Source organism: Lepidochelys kempii, chromosome 5 (genome assembly GCF_965140265.1).
Source record: "Lepidochelys kempii isolate rLepKem1 chromosome 5, rLepKem1.hap2, whole genome shotgun sequence".
NCBI classification, from domain to species: domain Eukaryota; kingdom Metazoa; phylum Chordata; order Testudines; family Cheloniidae; genus Lepidochelys; species Lepidochelys kempii.
Window position 1 is genome coordinate 10,037,796 of NC_133260.1, and position 18,076 is coordinate 10,055,871.

Here is an 18,076-nt window from a genome sequence, read left to right on the forward strand (position 1 = left end):
CCTTGTCTAAATTAGTAAAATTAGGACTTGCAGAACGGCATTGGTGGTGAATTACCAGTGGTAGCAATGATGGAGAATTAGGAATTGTAATTTTCCAGCAGAGGTGCAACCACCATAAGGGTTCTGTTGCTTTCTCTTAGCAGGTCAGACCTTTTCATGGTGACAGCATAACTCTAGGGGAAATTGAATGCTACCATCCCATTTTCATGAGAGGAAGTTCCCCCTTTTAGCTGTGGCCCACCTTTCAGAGTATAAATTTTGCTACTTAATAAATATAGGATCCTGGATAGCAATCTTTCAAAATTACTATGGAAGCTGTAGTTTGAAACAAAATTAATGCCATCTTCAAAATTTAAATTCAATGTCAGTAAATTATCTTCCTGAAAATGGGGAAAGATGAACTTGGAGTAGTTTGAGGGGACTTTCAGCTTATTAAAATGTAAGAAGCCCTTTGGCAGTGGTGTTTAAAATCTAGTTTGCAGTTTTGTGGTAACTTTCATTCAAGGACTTCTAAATACTCAAGAGGCTTTAAGTAGTTAATCCTCATAACACTCCAGTGAAGTAGATAGAGGATGGATATCATAAGAAACAAAACACCTGCTAGTGAAATATATCTATCCGAAACTGCAGGGGACTCTAAATAGGTGGAGTGTAATTACCTGACATAGAATTTGGCCAGAGCACTGCTCTTGTAAAAAGTGCAGTTGGATCTTAATGATCATAAATTGCTAGGACCTGCGTTTTGTGTCATATTAGCTCCTGCAGCTCCTTGTAGCATTTATTCAGTCGTAATTAAAGGAAAGACCACTCCCTGCAGCACTGAGTTTTGGTTGGTGGTCTCCCAGTTTTAGTGCTAATCTGGTGTAACCCTACTTCAGTTGCAAGAATCTGACTGGATGACAATGCTGGCAAAGGTGCAGGTATTAATACTTGAGCATACGGAGGCAGAGTTTTAAAATTGAAGGGTTCTTTTTTTGTTTGTTGTTTTCCCCTTCAATCTACAGCCACAACACTTCACCTACCTGTATTTAGGGGACTCAATGGATATCACTCACATATATAAGTAGGGCCCTACCAAATGCACGGCCGTGAAAAACGCGTCATGGACTGTGAAATCTGGTATCCCCTGTGAAATCTGGTGTTCTGTGTACTTTCACCCTGTATTATACAAATTTCACGGGGGAGACCAGCATTTCTCAAAATGGGGGTCCTGACTCAAAAGAGGGTTGTGGGAGGGTTACAAGGTAGGGGAGTCATGGTTTTGCCAGCCTTACTTCTGCGCTGTCTTCAGACCTGGGTGGCCGGAGAGCAGTGGCTGCTGGCCAGGCACCCAGTTCTGAAGGCAGTGTCCCTCCAGCAGCAGCACAGAAGTAAGGAAAGGAGTACTTGTGGCACCTTAGAGACTAACCAATTTATTTGAGCATGAGCTTTCGTGAGCTACAGCTCACTTCATCAGATGTTGTGAGCTGTAGCTCACGAAAGCTCATCTTTCAAAAAAAAAAACATCTGATGAAGTGAGCTGTAGCTCACGAAAGCTCATGCTCAAATAAATTGGTTAGTCTCTAAGGTGCCACAAGTACTCCTTTTCTTTTTGCGAATACAGACTAACACGGCTGTTCCTCTGAAACAGAAGTAAGGGTGGCAGTACCATACCATGCCACACTTACTTCTGCGCTGCTGCCTTCAGAGTTGGATCAGGACCCCTACAGATACAACACCGTAAAATTTCAGATTTAAAGAGCTGAAATCATGACATTTAATATTTTTAAAATCCTATGACTGTGAAATTGACCAAAGTGGACCATGAATTTGGTAGGGCCCTATATATAAGTATCTAATTTGTGGGTGCAGTTTAATGTTGTTCAACTATGTAAATACTTGCTACACCGCAAATAGATTCAGGTACAAAAATGAAGTCTTGGTTAGGACTGTGCTGAAAACCAGGGAATTAAATGACCTACTTTTATAGATGGGAGAACAGACTCAGATCTGGATGCCAAAGCTTTGGATTGTATTTATTTGAGGATTTAAAATCCTTAATCCAAAAAAGTAATTTGTTCCTTAAAGATAAGAAATTTATTTATATATTCCATAAAGAAAACAAATTACCTCCTAAAATTGGGAAATCAGAAAAGATATTTCTGTTATCACGATTAACTACATTTCCAGCTGCTCTGCATGGACTGACTTCTGTACCAATTCAAATATTTTTTTGATTGGGTGGGGCTCGATGTGAGTGGACTCGTACCCATTTGCTTAGATAGGAATATAACTCTGATCTCTGGAGTCCCAGGTGAATGACTTAATAATTAGAGAATCCTTCTGATTTAAAGCTTCTCTGAGTTGAGCTGTTATAACAAGTTCAGAAAAGCTGGATTAGTAGCTGGAGCACAGGTGTGATGTGGCTGTCGGAATAAATGCAGTTTATCACATGATAATGACACTATATTTAGAAGGAAAGGAGTTTAATTGTATTCTGTAGAATACAGGGTTTTTAAGTTGCCTTTAAAATAAATGTTTACTACAGTGTCCACACTGGTTCACTACTGATTTGTAGAGTGGAAGGGTTGATGCTTCTATCAGGCTTCCGGTCTTTAATTCATACAGATTGCTCTGAAAAATACTGACATAGCTCTTGAAAAGGTTTCTTTCCCACCCAATTACCTAACTTCCAGGAAACTTTCAAATAAGTGTTTACAAATTTTGTCATGTTGCATAAAAACGATGGTAACTTCTGAAATGGGGTGCTGGTTTCGCCAGTGGACTTCAGCTGGATTTTTATCTGAGGCTGTTTTCAGGCACTGCAATATCTGTTGAATCTGAGCAATTTAAAACAAGTAGTGTATTGAGGAGTACCACTTTTGGAGGAAACTGGTTGATTAAATTGACAGGAAAGAACAGCTAAGATGTTTTTGGATGGCTTTTTTACATCCTTCCCTACAAATGTGTCTGGGTAAATAGTTATATTAAAAATTAAAGGACTGTGTAAGAACTTCACAACTGAAGGGCAGTCACAGTGTATGAATGGTGGAAACTCTCTGAAAAATAAGGCAAATGTTTTATTTTACTGTGATTTTAGTACAAAAATGTTACCTAGATTGGAGGGGGGGAGGCGGGGGGAGGGAGGAAAATCCTTTTCAAATGGATAAAGTTTTTTAGATCAGTGTCATTTTCTGCATAGCCCTTGTTGCTTAAGGAAAATGGATATGTTACCTTTGTTTCACAGTTTGTTTATAGTGTTTCACAGCACTACAGGTATTATTTAGTTACTAGCTATTTGCAGCACCCGTGGTGGGTTAGGTGTGTTTTGAGCTCTTAATCACACCAAAAAAAGCAAGTGCTGAGGAAGTAGATGTTGAGAGCTCTGGGTTAGTGGTATGGACTTCGTTGTGTGAGAGAGAGGCAGGCATGGGAGCCAAAGGTGGGAAAGAGAGCAGATCGGAGGGATCAACCCAGTGAATTTACAGAAATGAGGGATGAAAGAGGTGAGAGTGAAAGACTAAGTGGCAGAAAAGTCCATGTAGGTTGATATACTGAAGGCTGCAGGAAGTGCAGGTGAGTGTTGCTAACATTAAATGGAACAGTGATTCTTTTGCTGAAATAGTGGATTTTGAAGTTAAAATGGAAGCGAGGTTCCAGCTTTTTTAGTTTAATTAAATGCTACCCCAGACTTTCCCCACTGTTTGTTTTATATGCACATCAAGAGTAAAATAAAAATGAGAAATGTACTAAATTGTGGTACTGTTTATATAAGGCAAAACATACTGAAAGGATCCTTTTCAGTAAGACACATCTAGTTTATGCCATTTCTTTAAAGTATCTCGCAAAGTTTCCAAGTACAGGTTTTTCCACCCTTAAATACTTTGCAGCTTCCCAGCATCTAGCATCCATTGATCTGGTTGAAGTTGGATAGGTGTTAATATCTTTGAGATGACCTGGGTGATGAGGCTTTCTTCAAGGTCACAAAGCAAGCTGGTGGTAGAATCTACTACTGAACCCAAAAATCCTAACTCCTTATCCCCAGAACTAATCACTTAGGACACTGTCACTGCTTTTTAAAGTTAGACTTCTCCCTCTCTCCCCCATTGGACAGTGTCTTGTTTTTGGACATTGGATGGTCACTAAGACAGGTCTTAATGTATTTAGTAAAAAGAAAAGGAGTACTTGTGGCACCTTAGAGACTAACAAATTTATTTGAGCATAAGTTTTTGTGAGCTACAGCTCACTTCATAGGCTAATACCAGCAGGAGAGCCCCCCCCCCCCCCCCCCCCCCCCCGCTCTCCTGCTGGTATTAGCTCACCTTACCTGATCACTCTCGTTACAGTGTGTATGGTAACACCCATTGTTTCATGTTCTCTGTGTATATAAATCTCACCACTGTATTTTCCACTGAATGCATCCGATGAAGTGAGCTGTAGCTCACGAAAGCTTATGCTCAAATAAAGTTTCAGTTGTTAACCTCTAAGGTGCCACAAGCACTCCTTTTCTTTTTATCTGTAGATTGCATTCCACGGAGAGCACACACAAAAAAGAAATATCCTTTGTAGGAAGCTTAAAAATGACCACAGTGGACCAAATAAAGTGTCCACCTAGTTAATATCCTGTCTTTAGTAGGGGCTTTGAATCAGATATTTCAGCTGTGTCTTGAGGCCTAATTGTCCATTTCCTTATACAGGTGTAACTTGTTTGATCCTCAGAGTGGTTACAGCAATGTAAGAGTGCTGAGTTAGGCCCATCTGTGGCTCAGAATTATTTTTATTCAAGAGGACTCTGACACTTTGCATTATTGTCATAGCTGTGGACTAATCACTGGTGCACTGTGAAGTGTAATTTGGGAATTTAAAACTTTTGAGCAAGGCACCAGAGGATCATAATTGTTTAAACATTATCTTTCATGTTTCAGTCCTGAAAACAGACTGTTTATTAAAAGTCAATTATTTGTATCATTAATTTATATAAACCTGTGTCAGCATCAGCTGTTAAAATGTTAATCTGGTTTGAACTAAATTTTTTAGAAACATCTTAATTACCTATACAAATGTATTAATTAGCACTCTCTTATTCTGCGTTTACAGTGTTAAATACAAACATATTTAGTCACAAGAGTTTTTGTTTTATCTACTTGTTGTCTCTTGACTCTTCAAGGTGACAGGTTTGAATAAATGGACAGGAAAAAAAAGAACCTCTCAAACGTCTGAGTTAAACATACCTTATTACTTTGATATATAGCAAAGCCTACTTCTTTAAAAAACTAAGTTTAAAAAGTTAAAAACTTTAAAAAGTGATTCACTTCACTGGTGATTCACTTTATTGGGTCTTTCAAATGGTTAAGAAGGCTTTTTGAGCACCAGGCTCAAAAACTAATGATTGTGGCATTTGCCAATGACTGATTGCTTTGTATGCTAATAAAGCATCTTTGTGGCCTCTCTGAAAGCTGACCATTCTGAAATGTATGCATCTTGGACTGAAGTCCAGGCTCATGAGGAGTTCATCCAGTGATAAAGTAGTCAGTAAAATGGACAGGGAGGCATGGCTTTTCAAAAATATTAATGGTTCTGATTTTTAAAAGTTGGCACCTAGAAGCTGACAAAATAGGGCACTTTTAGGTTCATAAATATGGGCTCTGGGGGCTTTAACTTGAGACACCTATTTAAAAAAAATCTTGGACATACATAATTTTGAAAAAGGCTTTCTAGATGTATATTCAGTGTATGCTAGGTACTGCATGAGGTGCAAACTGTATGAAATCATACCAGGTCTCTTCCATCTTGAAGTTACTTGGTTTTAAGATTTTCCCTCTATGCCCTACAGTGCATCCTCTTCGCTGTTTTTGTCTAGGTTTAAATTACTATAATGATGGAACTTTAACTTTTTCCACCGAGAAACTATTCTACTGGCTAATAGACTTCTGTCAAAAACCTTCCTCGTATTCAGCTTAAATTTTCAAGATATGGACCTCCTCCGACCATCCTAAATGATTCCTCTCCTCTCCCTACAGTGCTTGTTTCAAAAGGTTCTAGTCTCCCTTCATCCTGCTTTAGCCATCATTTAGGCAAACTCACTCATATATATTGTTCTTTGGTTTCTTATAAATCAAGTCTCTCTAGTCCATTGATCATTGTTGCTTTTCTGAACTCCTTCCAACCTTGTTTGCGCCCTTGAGTTCTGTGTTGTCGGAGATAGTTTGAACAAAAAATCATGAAAAAGGTATTTGCTTTTCTATCGAAATATTGAGTAGATCTATCACTTGTACAAAATTGGGAGATTGGTTTTCAAAAAAAATTTGCAAGAATACCTTTCCTAATGTGTGATTGACTTATGCCAGTTAACAAGTAGTAATAAGATAAGTATAACAGACCTCCTAGAGACTGAGAAAATTAGAATTTCTTCTGTATATATGAGAGGTTATTGAATAACTGTTCATTTGTAGGTTTCAGAGTAGCAGCCGTGTTAGTGTGTATTCTCAAAAAGAAAAGGAGTACTTGTGGTACCTTAGAGACTAACAAATTTATTTGAGCATAAGCTTTCATGAGCTACAGCTCACTTCATCGGATGCATTCAGTGGAAAATACATTGGGGAGATTTATATTCATAGTATACACAGAGAACATGAAACAATGGGTGTTACCATACACACTGTAACGAGAGTGATCCTGAAGCAAATACTCACCAGCAACCACACCACACAACAGAACCACTAACCCAGGAACCTATCCTTGCAACAAAGCCCATTGCCAGCTGTGTCCACATATCTATTCATAGGGCCGCCTCATATCAGCCACACTATCAGAGGCTCGTTCACCTGCACACCTACCAATGTGATATATGCCATCATGTGCCAGCAATGCCCCTCTGCCATGTACATTGGCCAAACTGGACAGTCTCTGCGTAAAAGAATAAATGGACACAAATCAGACGTCAAGAATTATAACATTCAAAAATGAGTCGGAGAACACTTCAATCTCTTTGGTCACTCGATTATAGACCTAAAAGTTGCAATTCTTCAACAAAAAAACTTCAAAAACAGACTCCAATGAGAGACTGCTGAATTGGAATTAATTTGCAAACTGGATACAGTTAACTTAAGCTTGAATAGAGACTGGGAGTGGATGTGTCATTACACAAAGTAAAACTATTTCCCCATGTTTATTGTCATTCTCCCCCACCACACACACACACTGTTCCTCAGACATTCTTGTCAACTGCTGGAAATGGCCCACCTTGATTATCAAAAAGGTTCCCCCCCCCCCCCGCTCCCTTGCTGGTAATAGCTCACCTTACCTGATCACTCTCATTACAGTGTGTATGGTAACACCCATTGTTTCATGTTCTCTATGTATATAAATCTCCCCACTGTATTTTCCACTGAATGCATCCGATGAAGTGAGCTGTAGCTCACGAAAGCTTATGCTCAAATAAATTTGTTAGTCTCTAAGGTTCCACAAGTACTCCTTTTCTTTTTGTTCATTTGTAGCTGTTTACAAACTTTCTGATGATTTTTGAAATGTTAACTATCTGTAACTATTGGTACTTCGTTGGCAATGCACGCTTCCCAAGAGGAGGTTGAGAGTTGTAATCATACTTAGTACCACATGAGAGAGTTTGCATCTCTTGGTAAATGGTTAAAACAGCCACATTGACAATGGACACTGGACAATGCTTTCATTTTTTATTCCAAACAAAATGTTTGAGTAAAATTCTAAATTTGCATGGGCCCTGATTTTGTATAGACTTACTCTGTTCTTACAGCCAAAGATGTGAAAAGGTCTGTCACGGTGCCTGGAGTGGCTCACAGCTAAGAGTGCCAAACTCCGGTCAGAAATCAGGGCAGACACCCCAGACTGATGGCATATTGTATCATTAGATTTCACCTACCCAGTAACAAAAGTGTACTCCTGGATCACTATATTAGTTTTACCATGGAGCCACAGACAGTCCCCTTTAGGCTCTCTGGAGCCTACTTTACCACCCAGACAGACTGGACTTAATGATGAAAGGTTATTAAAACCAAAATTCACCTTTTTAGATTACTTCCAGCACCAAAGGGACAGTCACTTACCCACAATATGCTCAAGATCTCACCAAAGACCACGCTGTAGCCAATCCTTCAGTAAACTAAAATTAAAGATTTATTAATTAGGAAAAACTAATGAGTTATAGCAAGATTAAAGCAGATAAAATACATTACAGGTGAATTAGGGTTTGTAGGTTCAAAATGAAAGCAGTGATGTAGCAATCTGCCAGTCTGAGTCTTTTCATAAATTCTCTCAGGGTTTTCCCAAAGTGGATATGGGAAACTCTGTCTTGTATCTGGACACCTCCCTGACAACATCCTAAAAGATCAAGAGATGGCAGGATCATTCCCAAAGTCCAATATTTATAGTTGAAAACAGCCTACCAACTGTTTTTAGCATAGCATGTGTCCATAGATTTCACTTTTTTGAGCACACAACGCCGTACACTTTGAAGTCAGTGTTCCTCCTTGCTGAGCAACTTTAGACAAATGAATTCACAACTAAACACTAACACACATTGTTCCAGGGTTAATTAAATAGAGAATTAAATATAGAGACAGCAATCACAGGTAAACTTAGTGTAAATAATTTATGTAACACGTGCCATGTGTGAGGACATCTTCCTTTGTTCTATTCTAACAAGTGGATACAATAGCATTAATATTTCTTCTGATCTAGGGTTATTTACTATAAGGCATGCATAATAACAAATAAGCAACAGGATATAGTCAAATTTAACAATTCAGTTGCACTTTATACATTGATTGGTTTGCAAATTACAGTGCCTCTTCACATTCCTCTGAAGTTCACAGACAGGTGAACCACCTATTGTTTTGAATCTAAGCTGATTTCCCTGTGTCACAAGATGTTTATAGGTTATGGGCCATACATATTTTTCAAACCTGGAACTGGTCAGCCTAGTTCTTTAGTAATCTTGGAAGGAAAGTTACTTGGGTAATTATCAAGATAAGGTAATCACTGCATTTTAGTACAAAGAAAAGTAAATTACTAAATGGACTCTTGAGCTTCTGAAATATACTTTTAAAATTAGAATCGTAGCACTAAACTTTGGAGCTTTTTCAGAGTGAATAGCGTTAATTATATACATGGAGTTTAACCACATTCGGACCACCTGTTAGAGAATTTACTTTACAATAGTTTAAAACCATTTTGTTGGTCAGTGATTTTAAGTGGGATATAAATCTTCTGTTTCATACTGTGGATTGTGAGGCTTATCTTCCTCCCAGGAATCACAAAGCTATATAGTTAAAACAATGCTCTTTACGGAGAGAGAGTGAGCAATCCGTGGAAGAACTAAAAGCTGTATAAAATCTACTTTAAGAGTATTTTCATTTAGTGAATATACGGTTGTGCAATAGATTATCACTAATCCCCAGAGTTTTCTTTAAAATTACCATCTGATATCTGTTTAATGGCCTATATAAAATAAGTTCTGTCTCAATTCAGTTACCCATGAGCAAATGTCCATATGACACAACCTCAAGTGGTTCACAGACTGGAAACATGGGCAAAGATGCCAATAACTGAATGGATCTTGGAGACTAGCTTTCAGCTCAGACAAACATAATTTGGAATTGAGATAATCCAAAATCTGAATGCCTTACAATGTCTACAATGAAGGGCACTAAAGAAGATACTTGGCTAAAACTTTGAAGTGTGGTTCAATTAATATCTGCTGATTGATTTTTGAAGGCGAACATCAACACTTTTTTTACTGTTTTAAATGTAATAGTAAAAAATAAAATTACACATTTGCATTTTTTGCCTAATACAGGTAAACTGTTTCACATCGATTTTGGTTACATTCTGGGTCGTGACCCTAAGCCTCTGCCTCCCCCAATGAAGCTGAATAAGGAAATGGTGGAAGGTATGGGAGGCACTCAGAGTGAGCAGTACCAGGAGTTCCGCAAACAGTGTTACACAGCCTTTCTACATCTCCGCAGGTAGCAACCCTATTTCTGTGTTAACAATTGCTTGATCAACAGTGGGGGGGAGGTGCTTTTTCTCCCCCCAAAACCATGAGAACTTATATATACCCCTGTTTATGTCCACGGTGCTATAAAGAAGAGAGACTGAGAGATGGGAATTCTTGAGTTCTAATCACGCTTTTGGCACTGACTACCCTTCAGTAGCATTTATCATTATAAAGTATCTTCTGTCCAAAGAGCTCAAATTACTTTACAAACATTAATTTAGGTTTGCAACACTCCTGCAAGGTGGTAAATGATTGATAACGTATTCAGGAGATGCGGTGTTCTGTTGCTTAGCAAATCTTGGAATGTTTTCTAGTTAGGCAAATTGGTGTCTCAGGTTATCACTGATGAAATACAGAGCCTTTCAATTCTTGACTACTGCCCCCAAATTCAGATTAGTCACAGCCAAACACATGTATCCTCTGTTGGCTTGTCAGTGGCCTACGTGAGTTGACTTGGGAAATCTTAGTCCTGTTCCTGGAGAATAAGTATTCACTTCTCAGAATCCACTATTAAACGTTGGCAATAGTAGAATCTTCAAAAAGATTTGAACAGGCATAGAGACTAAACTACCATACTACCCCCTTACCACAAGAATGCCCTCTTTCAGAGTTCAGGCACAGGATCGGAGAAGCTTGCATTGCCATTGTCTGTCTTGGGGACAAATAAGACTTTCGTTCTCCATTGCTAAGCACCTTTTACCATGTCCTACAAAATTCATTTAAAATATGTTGCCTTGTTTGTCCTTTGGGTGGCAGAATGGCTCAGCTTTGCCCTCCAGTCCTGTTACAACAGTGAGCAGGTGAACAGTTTTTCTATTTGCTAAGTGATTCAGGAAGTCTTCCATGGAGATATACAAATTACACTTTAATATCTGGATTGTCTAGTTTAAAATACTCCAAAGCCTGGAAAAAAGTATATTGAACAATGGTGATCTTAGAAAGGAGGCAGACAAGATAATGTGAAATAATTGCTGAAGAAATGTAAAACGTATTCCGTCTTATTGAAAGGAGAAAAAAAGTAACTGCCTTTATAAACTGTCATTTGTAATGCATTAGCAGCAATTCAACACAATGAGAAAACAAAGACAAGTTATTAATCAGCAGCCACGATAACGACCATCACACCAGAGAATAATCATGAAGGGATTAATCTGTGTACTCTGCAAGCAGAGTATAAGTCAAAATTGTTTGAGGACTGAAGTTATTATACAAAATTACTCATTTCTTATGTTTCCATAGATGCTTTAAAGAGATGTAAGTTGATGTTCACTATTTCAATGGGAAAAGCTTTTAAATTTCTGCAAGATTATCCATTGAATTAACTAGGTAACACAGTGATTGGCATCAGAGGACATACTTAGTAGCATGGTGTGCATTGATCCAGTAATTTTTAATATAAAATTAACATTTTAAAATATTAGTTGAAATCCCTAGGATTGTAGTTGTATTTGAAGATCATTCATTTCTTCGGTATACATACAGTTTAATGTGAAAGTATTTGTATTATACAAATACAAAATATTAACTTACTGTTCTAGGTAAATCTGTCATGTTCACAGAAGTTCTTAAGCTCCTGATGTGAAAGGCATAAGGACTTTACTATATGAATCTTAATAGCACATTCTGAGCATCTGCGGCTCAAAATAATGGTTAGCAGGAATGTGTACTTATAGAGCAGGCTAATGGATTAGAGAATGGAGGACTAGGCTGTTGTCATTGTGCATGTTGGCATAAAAATCTATTTGATACACTGACAGTTGTATAAATTAATCAGGTTATTTAACCTATTTTTTGCTTTTTAACCAATTGTTAAGAGTGAAGCAAATTTTGTATTGCACGTCTAATTTTCATCCCCATTCACACCAAACTTCACCAAAAGAAAAACAAAGTCCCTGAAACGTCACATGCTGGGGAAAAAAAAAGACATCATAGTACTGTTATATTAATAAAATATATTAATTGATTAATATTATTGTATTTTATTAATACAATAATATATTTATATTAATAAAAATTCCTGTCCATTACTTTTTTCAAAATTTCCTAATATTTCTGTGGCTTATCTCTTGGCTTATGATGTCCAGTTTCATTTTGTTGGCCATGCTGAGAAGTGCCTTTCAGGTGTTTTGTTTTGTCTTGTTTGTCTGTAGTAATTGTGTTTTGTTTCAGATTATTTATGGGGCAATTAGATTTGTATTCACCCTTTCATAAATTTATTATTCTAAAGTAGATTGGAAATGGTAAACTAGGGACTCAGAGCCAGGGACATAGGCCATGACTCAGCAAGGTACTTAAGCACATAGTTAAGTATCTGGTGAATCAGGGCCTTAATGGTGAACCATGGAAACTCCATGACTCAGCCACAAGAAGCAAGGAGTAATGTAAGAGAGAGCAGTTTTGCTGCTCATATAGAAAAAAAGTCTAGTTAGCATTCGTTGGCAGTGATGAAGAGAATAGTTTAGAAAAACTCAATAGAGATTCCGAGGTTACATATCTACTGACCTGCAATATGAGTGTTTGAGAAAACCTCAATATCTTTCATGAAAATGTGTTTTGATTTGTTTTTGTTTTGTTTTAATTGATTGAGGCTTTCTGAGTAAAGAGTCTGACATAAATTTAGACTTTTTTTTCTCCTGAACATGAATTCAGGACCAGTGCCTGTAAAGTGCTTGTACTGGTCCTGAAAGTGTTTTCATTGATCCACATAAGTGTGATTAGGCCTGATAAGTTGTGAGAAATCCAAATTTAAAATTGAGTCAGCCTGGCTGGAATTTATAATTTCTTTCTAACTCAACGGTGATGGGGGTGTGATTTTTTTTTTTTTTTTTTAAGCAGCCAAATTATCTCTTATATTTAGAGCCAATGATTTGTGCTTCATAGATTGAAAGCTTGGAAACAGTTTCAAAGATTTTGTTTGGAATGCTAGTGTTGCTGAATGCTAATCATAGCAAGTGAGGCAGAAGAATGGAGAAAAAAATATAAGATGGTAATCGGAATGGTGCGGGGTTCACTTAATGACTCAGCTTGCCAGGAGTAGGAACAAATAGTGTACGTAGTTCAAAAGTTGTAAATGACGCTGGTGATTTTTAAGATACTGGACTTTTAAAATTGTTACTGATTCCTTTTTGGTTTCGGGGAAATCAGACCTCAGGCCAATGTGATCCCTCTGTGAACTCATCCTTGGTTTTTGTAGGAGTTGAAGGCCAAGAAAATAAAGGCTTTAAATGCATAATGATAGAGATTCTCACATTTTTCAGCCCTATCCCCATATTGTTAGGAACATGTGCCTTGAAGTTAGCTTATGGAGTACTGCATTCTTGCATGGTTTATTGAAGAGCCTAAGGCTCAACTAGTTTTGGACCCCAGTCAGGAAAGAAGCCTGTAATAAATAATACGATTAAAATCGAGGTACGTTTAGGATGTAATGTTAACAATTTGATTTGATCTGAAATGCTTATAAGAGCACAGCAGAAATAACATGAGCCTGTGTCTTTAGGAAAGCTGACATTGAAGGAATCTGAAATTGTCTAAGGAGTTTTTATAGTGTTTTTATGATGTATTTGAAATCAAGTGCATAGAAGTGGGAAATATAGAAACAGTTGGAAGGGCTGCAGTTGAAATGCATGCCAGTAAAATCCAAATAGACAGAAGGGCAAAACAGTCTAGTTTGCCTGAGCAAGGGCACAGAGCAGCAGAAAGCTTGTAGCTTTTAAAGTATAAACAATCTGGTTCGGAAAAATAAAACATGTTAAGGATAGTTGAAGAAACAAAAAAAAAAGTGTCAAATTTTAGATTATATTTCAACTAATTCAGAAGGGTTATTTAAATATTTATGGTAGAAAGAAGGCAAGACCATTTTTTTTCTGTAAAAACCACTTAAAATATGAAAATGTGAGGTTCGTTAAAGAATCTTGCTTCTGCCTATAAAAGAGAGTGAGAGTTTGTAGAATACTTTTTAGGTATTAGTATGCAGATAACAATGGTCTTGGGGCTCATGCAGCTCTCTGAAACTTCGGATATTAATGAGGTATACTGTCCAATCCATATAATATACATTTCACAAATTTTAAAAGTACATAAATATTAAAAATAAAATATGATATTTTTAGATGGCATTCCATGATTGGTTGGATTCCTGAGAACAGAGAACTGGCAAAAATAACAGCAGTGTACAGAAAAGGGTTTTGAAATGCAATTGCTGAATATTTTGGTTTTAGGGCTAGATTCACAAAAGGGGATTTTGCATTGGACAAATTGCAATGCTTAGCTGGAATATGCTCAGTACAGAACCTGCAGAGAATTGAGTGCCAAACTCTAATGGGCATCTGCTGAGTATGTGGGAACTGAGATGATTCAAAGGCTTACAACTTGGACAAATATGGGCACGTTTTTATGGGGATTACAAAAGAGACATCCCTAACACCCAGGCAACTGCTCTGCTGAATATTGTGGCCCGGCTTTAAAAAGGGAATAGAGCGTCTCAGCATAACGATTGTTAGATTTTTTTTTTTTTTAAGATATCCAAAACTTATCTTTCCCTAATGTTGTTTTAACAGTTTACAAGAAATCCCGCTTCCTCCTCTGCCCCCTGCCAAAAAAAAACCCAGCTTGAGGCAGACGCTGAGCATTGAAAACTTCAGCCTGAATGATTAAACTTTGCAAAGTTCAGTAATTTATAAAATAGGTCTCATAATGGAAAGTGTCAGGCAACCTAAACTGTAGGCAGTGATTATCAGCTCTGCATATAATCAAACTACTTAGGTTTGCACACAATGAAAACATAAAAATTTTGATCCATAAGAGGGTACTGTTAGTTCGTAAAAAGAAATATGGTTTTATGATCTGATTGTTTTCTTTGGAGATTAATCCTGTCCTTTCTTCTTTTGTATGATACTAAAATGACAATTTACACAGTAATACATATGATTGTTGTCTTGTTTGTATTCAGAAGCTGTGCTAAAATTATTTTGCTATTTTGAATTTCCTTTCCATCACCATCACCTTCTAAGCTCCTAAAATGCTTTTATAAAAGGCATCTTCCAAAAGGCGGGAAAAATAGTTCTGTGGCTAGAGTAAAGAAGGTTCCAGTTTGTTGAACAGCTTGAAAATTATTCTCTGAAACAGTGACTTGCAGTTAATTTCCTGCAATGGCAAAATGGTGGTCTTTAAAAAAAAAATCATGAGTACTTCCAACCACAGCATGTTAAACTGGAACTCTGACAGGGCTGCTTTTTTTTAATGGTGATAAATTACCTTTTGTGTTTCAGATGTGCAGCATACTTACGCAAGTTATTACAGATTCACTGAGCAGCTGCAGCCTTAACTCCGGTTAAACCAAGTGGTTAAGGGACATACTCATCCTATTTAGACAACCTCCCATACAACATCTTTAAAAATCTTTTTTAATTTAAAGACTTCAATTTTTAAGACTGTTAATTTAAGTAGATATCACTGTTGCATGGAATGTCCCTGTTTTAAAGAATACACTTTGGGGTCCCTTTAATCTAGCATACTTCTGTATGTCAGGTGGAATAGAAAGGTACAAAAGAGATTAATGTTCTTGACTCCAGAAATATTTGCTGCTATAATCTATATTACATAGATCTCCAGTTTTATATTCCTCAATGTTTTTAGATGTTTAAAAGGAAAAAAATATTGAGCATATCTGTGCTCTAGCTTTTGAGATACAAAAGTTAGTTTTCAGTACAGAGCAAACTGCAGGGCCATTGCATTCATAACAAGAATACATACCCAACTAATATGTTATGTACAAATCATCTCTTTTGAGCATTACCAACTCACATTGCCTATGTTGGAGGTGGTGTGTGAGAAATATTTTAGATAAGGGAAAAGACTAATACAGGAGACTGTTGTCCACAAAATGTTCCTTACTTATTCTGCTCTTCTCGTTAGGTATTCCAACTTGATCTTGAACTTGTTTTCCCTCATGGTGGATGCAAACATTCCAGATATTGCTCTTGAACCTGACAAGACTGTGAAAAAGGTAACCACAAAACTTTATTTATTAGATAGAGTAAACAGATTGTGTACTTCATAATGTGTTTTTAAGTAGTTCAGAAAGGGCAATTTACATGTAATTATGACCTCTGGACTACTCATTGCCAAGATAATGGATCTCAGGCAATTCATAGAATCACTGAAGTTAGAGATGGAAAATACCTATTGTGCTTGCAGGTGAATGCACTCAAGAATATTCGCTATTGTACACATATTAGTCCATAATCCAGTCTACTGTCCCAAATAATGGGGTTCTACCATTTAGAGGGACTAGTGTAGTTTAACTAATATATATAAATAGATGGAGTTTCAACACCTCGTGCATACAATCTGTTATGTTCATAAGAATGTAGGGATTGCCATACTGGATAAGAACTGTGGTCCATCTAGTCTAGTAGCCAGTGTGACAGTGGCAAATACCAGATGTTTCTGAGAAAGATGCAGGAAACCTCTTGTTCGTTAAATGTGAGAGAAACTACTGCCCCATGAAGGTCTCCTCTTAATCCCCAGTAGCCATGTTAAATAATGACACTAGATATTTTCCACCCTTGTAATGTCCATTGATTATCACAAGTTCTTTCCCAAGGTAGGCTACACAAGTTTCTCTCAGAAACTCTTCTTTTTCTTTAAGGGATTGATGTAATTTGTGATAGAGTTGTATAGATTCAGTTATAACTTTACAAAGAAACTAGATAATTATACTGCATAAAATGGCTAGACAGCACAAACCTATCGAGATAACCCATGTACCCAACATAGTAGAGATAATTAATCTCATTTCATACTTACACTCTAAAAGAAAAGACTTACATAGGGATGAAGAATCAGTAAGTGGAGCAGCACACAGAAGTCCGTGGATCAGTTGATACCAATTAAGAGCCCAGAGGAACTTAAAAATAGGGAACTAGACAGGATATTTTATACCCGATATTTAGGTAACTTTTCAGATGCATAACAATATTTGACCACTTTTGGTGACCATGACAAAATTGTCTCCCTTCCATTATCCATATGTGGCCTTCTGAGTGTCATAACCATTCCTATAGTCATTAATATTAATAAACTACAAGACACATTTCTTAATTCCTATATATAAATGTGCTCTAACTTCTGCTTACTGCATAGAAACCCAATTGCTAAAGCCCCCTCCCACTCACCCTTCTTGTGGAATCCTGTGGTATACTGTACTCATTTGTGGTCACTTGTTTGCCTCTGAGAATGAGTATATAGAGTTTGACCTTTGGATATCTCTTTAGGCCTATTATATTCCTATTAAAATCAATTTTTAGCATAACTAATACCATAAGGCTTCACACTAATACAATAGGCCCCTAATCGTAGCAAGTATAATAATCCAGTTACTTAAGTTCACCTACTTGCCATTAGGCGTGTTCCAAGCTAATAAGCTATCCACACTGGTCAATATTATACTGCTATAGTGTCATCCTGCATCTAGCGAGCTTAAGGTTAGTTAGGAAGCATAAGAAACAGTCAGAGGTCAACACCCCACTAGTTAAATTGGTTTAATCTCTGAAGCATGAGGTTTTTTTAAAAATAAGTTACATTAACTGTTCTACCTTGGAGTATTCTTATTCATATAAATGTTAGCCTGGGGGGGTCACAAGGTTATTTTAGGGGCCGGGGGGGGTCACAGTATTGTCACCCTTACTTCTGCACTGCCTTCAGAACTGGGAGGCCAGAGATCAGCGGCTGTTGGCCGGGTGCCCAGCTCTGAAGGCAGCGCCCCGCCAGCAGCAACGCAGAAGTAAGTGTGGCAAAACCATATCATGCCACCATTACTTCTGCACTGCTTCCTTCAGAGCGGGGTGGCCAGAGAGTGGCGGCTGCTAACTGAGGGCCCAGCTCTTCAGGCAGCAGCGCAGAAGTAAGGGTGTCAGTCCCACACCAGGCCATCCTTACTTCTGCGCTGCTGCTGGCAGAGGCTCCGGCTTCTGAGCTGGGCTCCCGGCCAGCCGCTGCCACTCTCCAGCCGCCCAGCTCTGAAGGCAGCACCGCTGCCAGCAGCAGCGCAGACGTAAGGGTAAC

General features: G+C 37.7%; 1 protein-coding gene across 6 annotated transcripts in view; it reads left to right on the plus strand.

Annotated features, from left to right (window-relative positions):
- The window catches only part of PIK3C3 (phosphatidylinositol 3-kinase catalytic subunit type 3), a 137,463-nt gene that overhangs the window by 87,022 nt on the left and 32,365 nt on the right, over nt 1-18,076 (plus strand). For 5 of the 6 annotated variants that reach the window (XR_012158836.1, XM_073343431.1, XM_073343433.1 and 2 more), the window contains 2 exons: nt 9,812-9,980; nt 15,926-16,016. Coding sequence is in view for 5 of the 6 variants with exons in the window: in XM_073343431.1 (XP_073199532.1) it covers nt 9,812-9,980; nt 15,926-16,016 (260 nt within the window). In the remaining variant the exon portion in view is untranslated. Of the gene's footprint in view, nt 1-9,811; nt 9,981-15,925; nt 16,017-18,076 lie in introns of those variants that run through there. The other variant, XM_073343434.1, reaches the window with a different exon arrangement.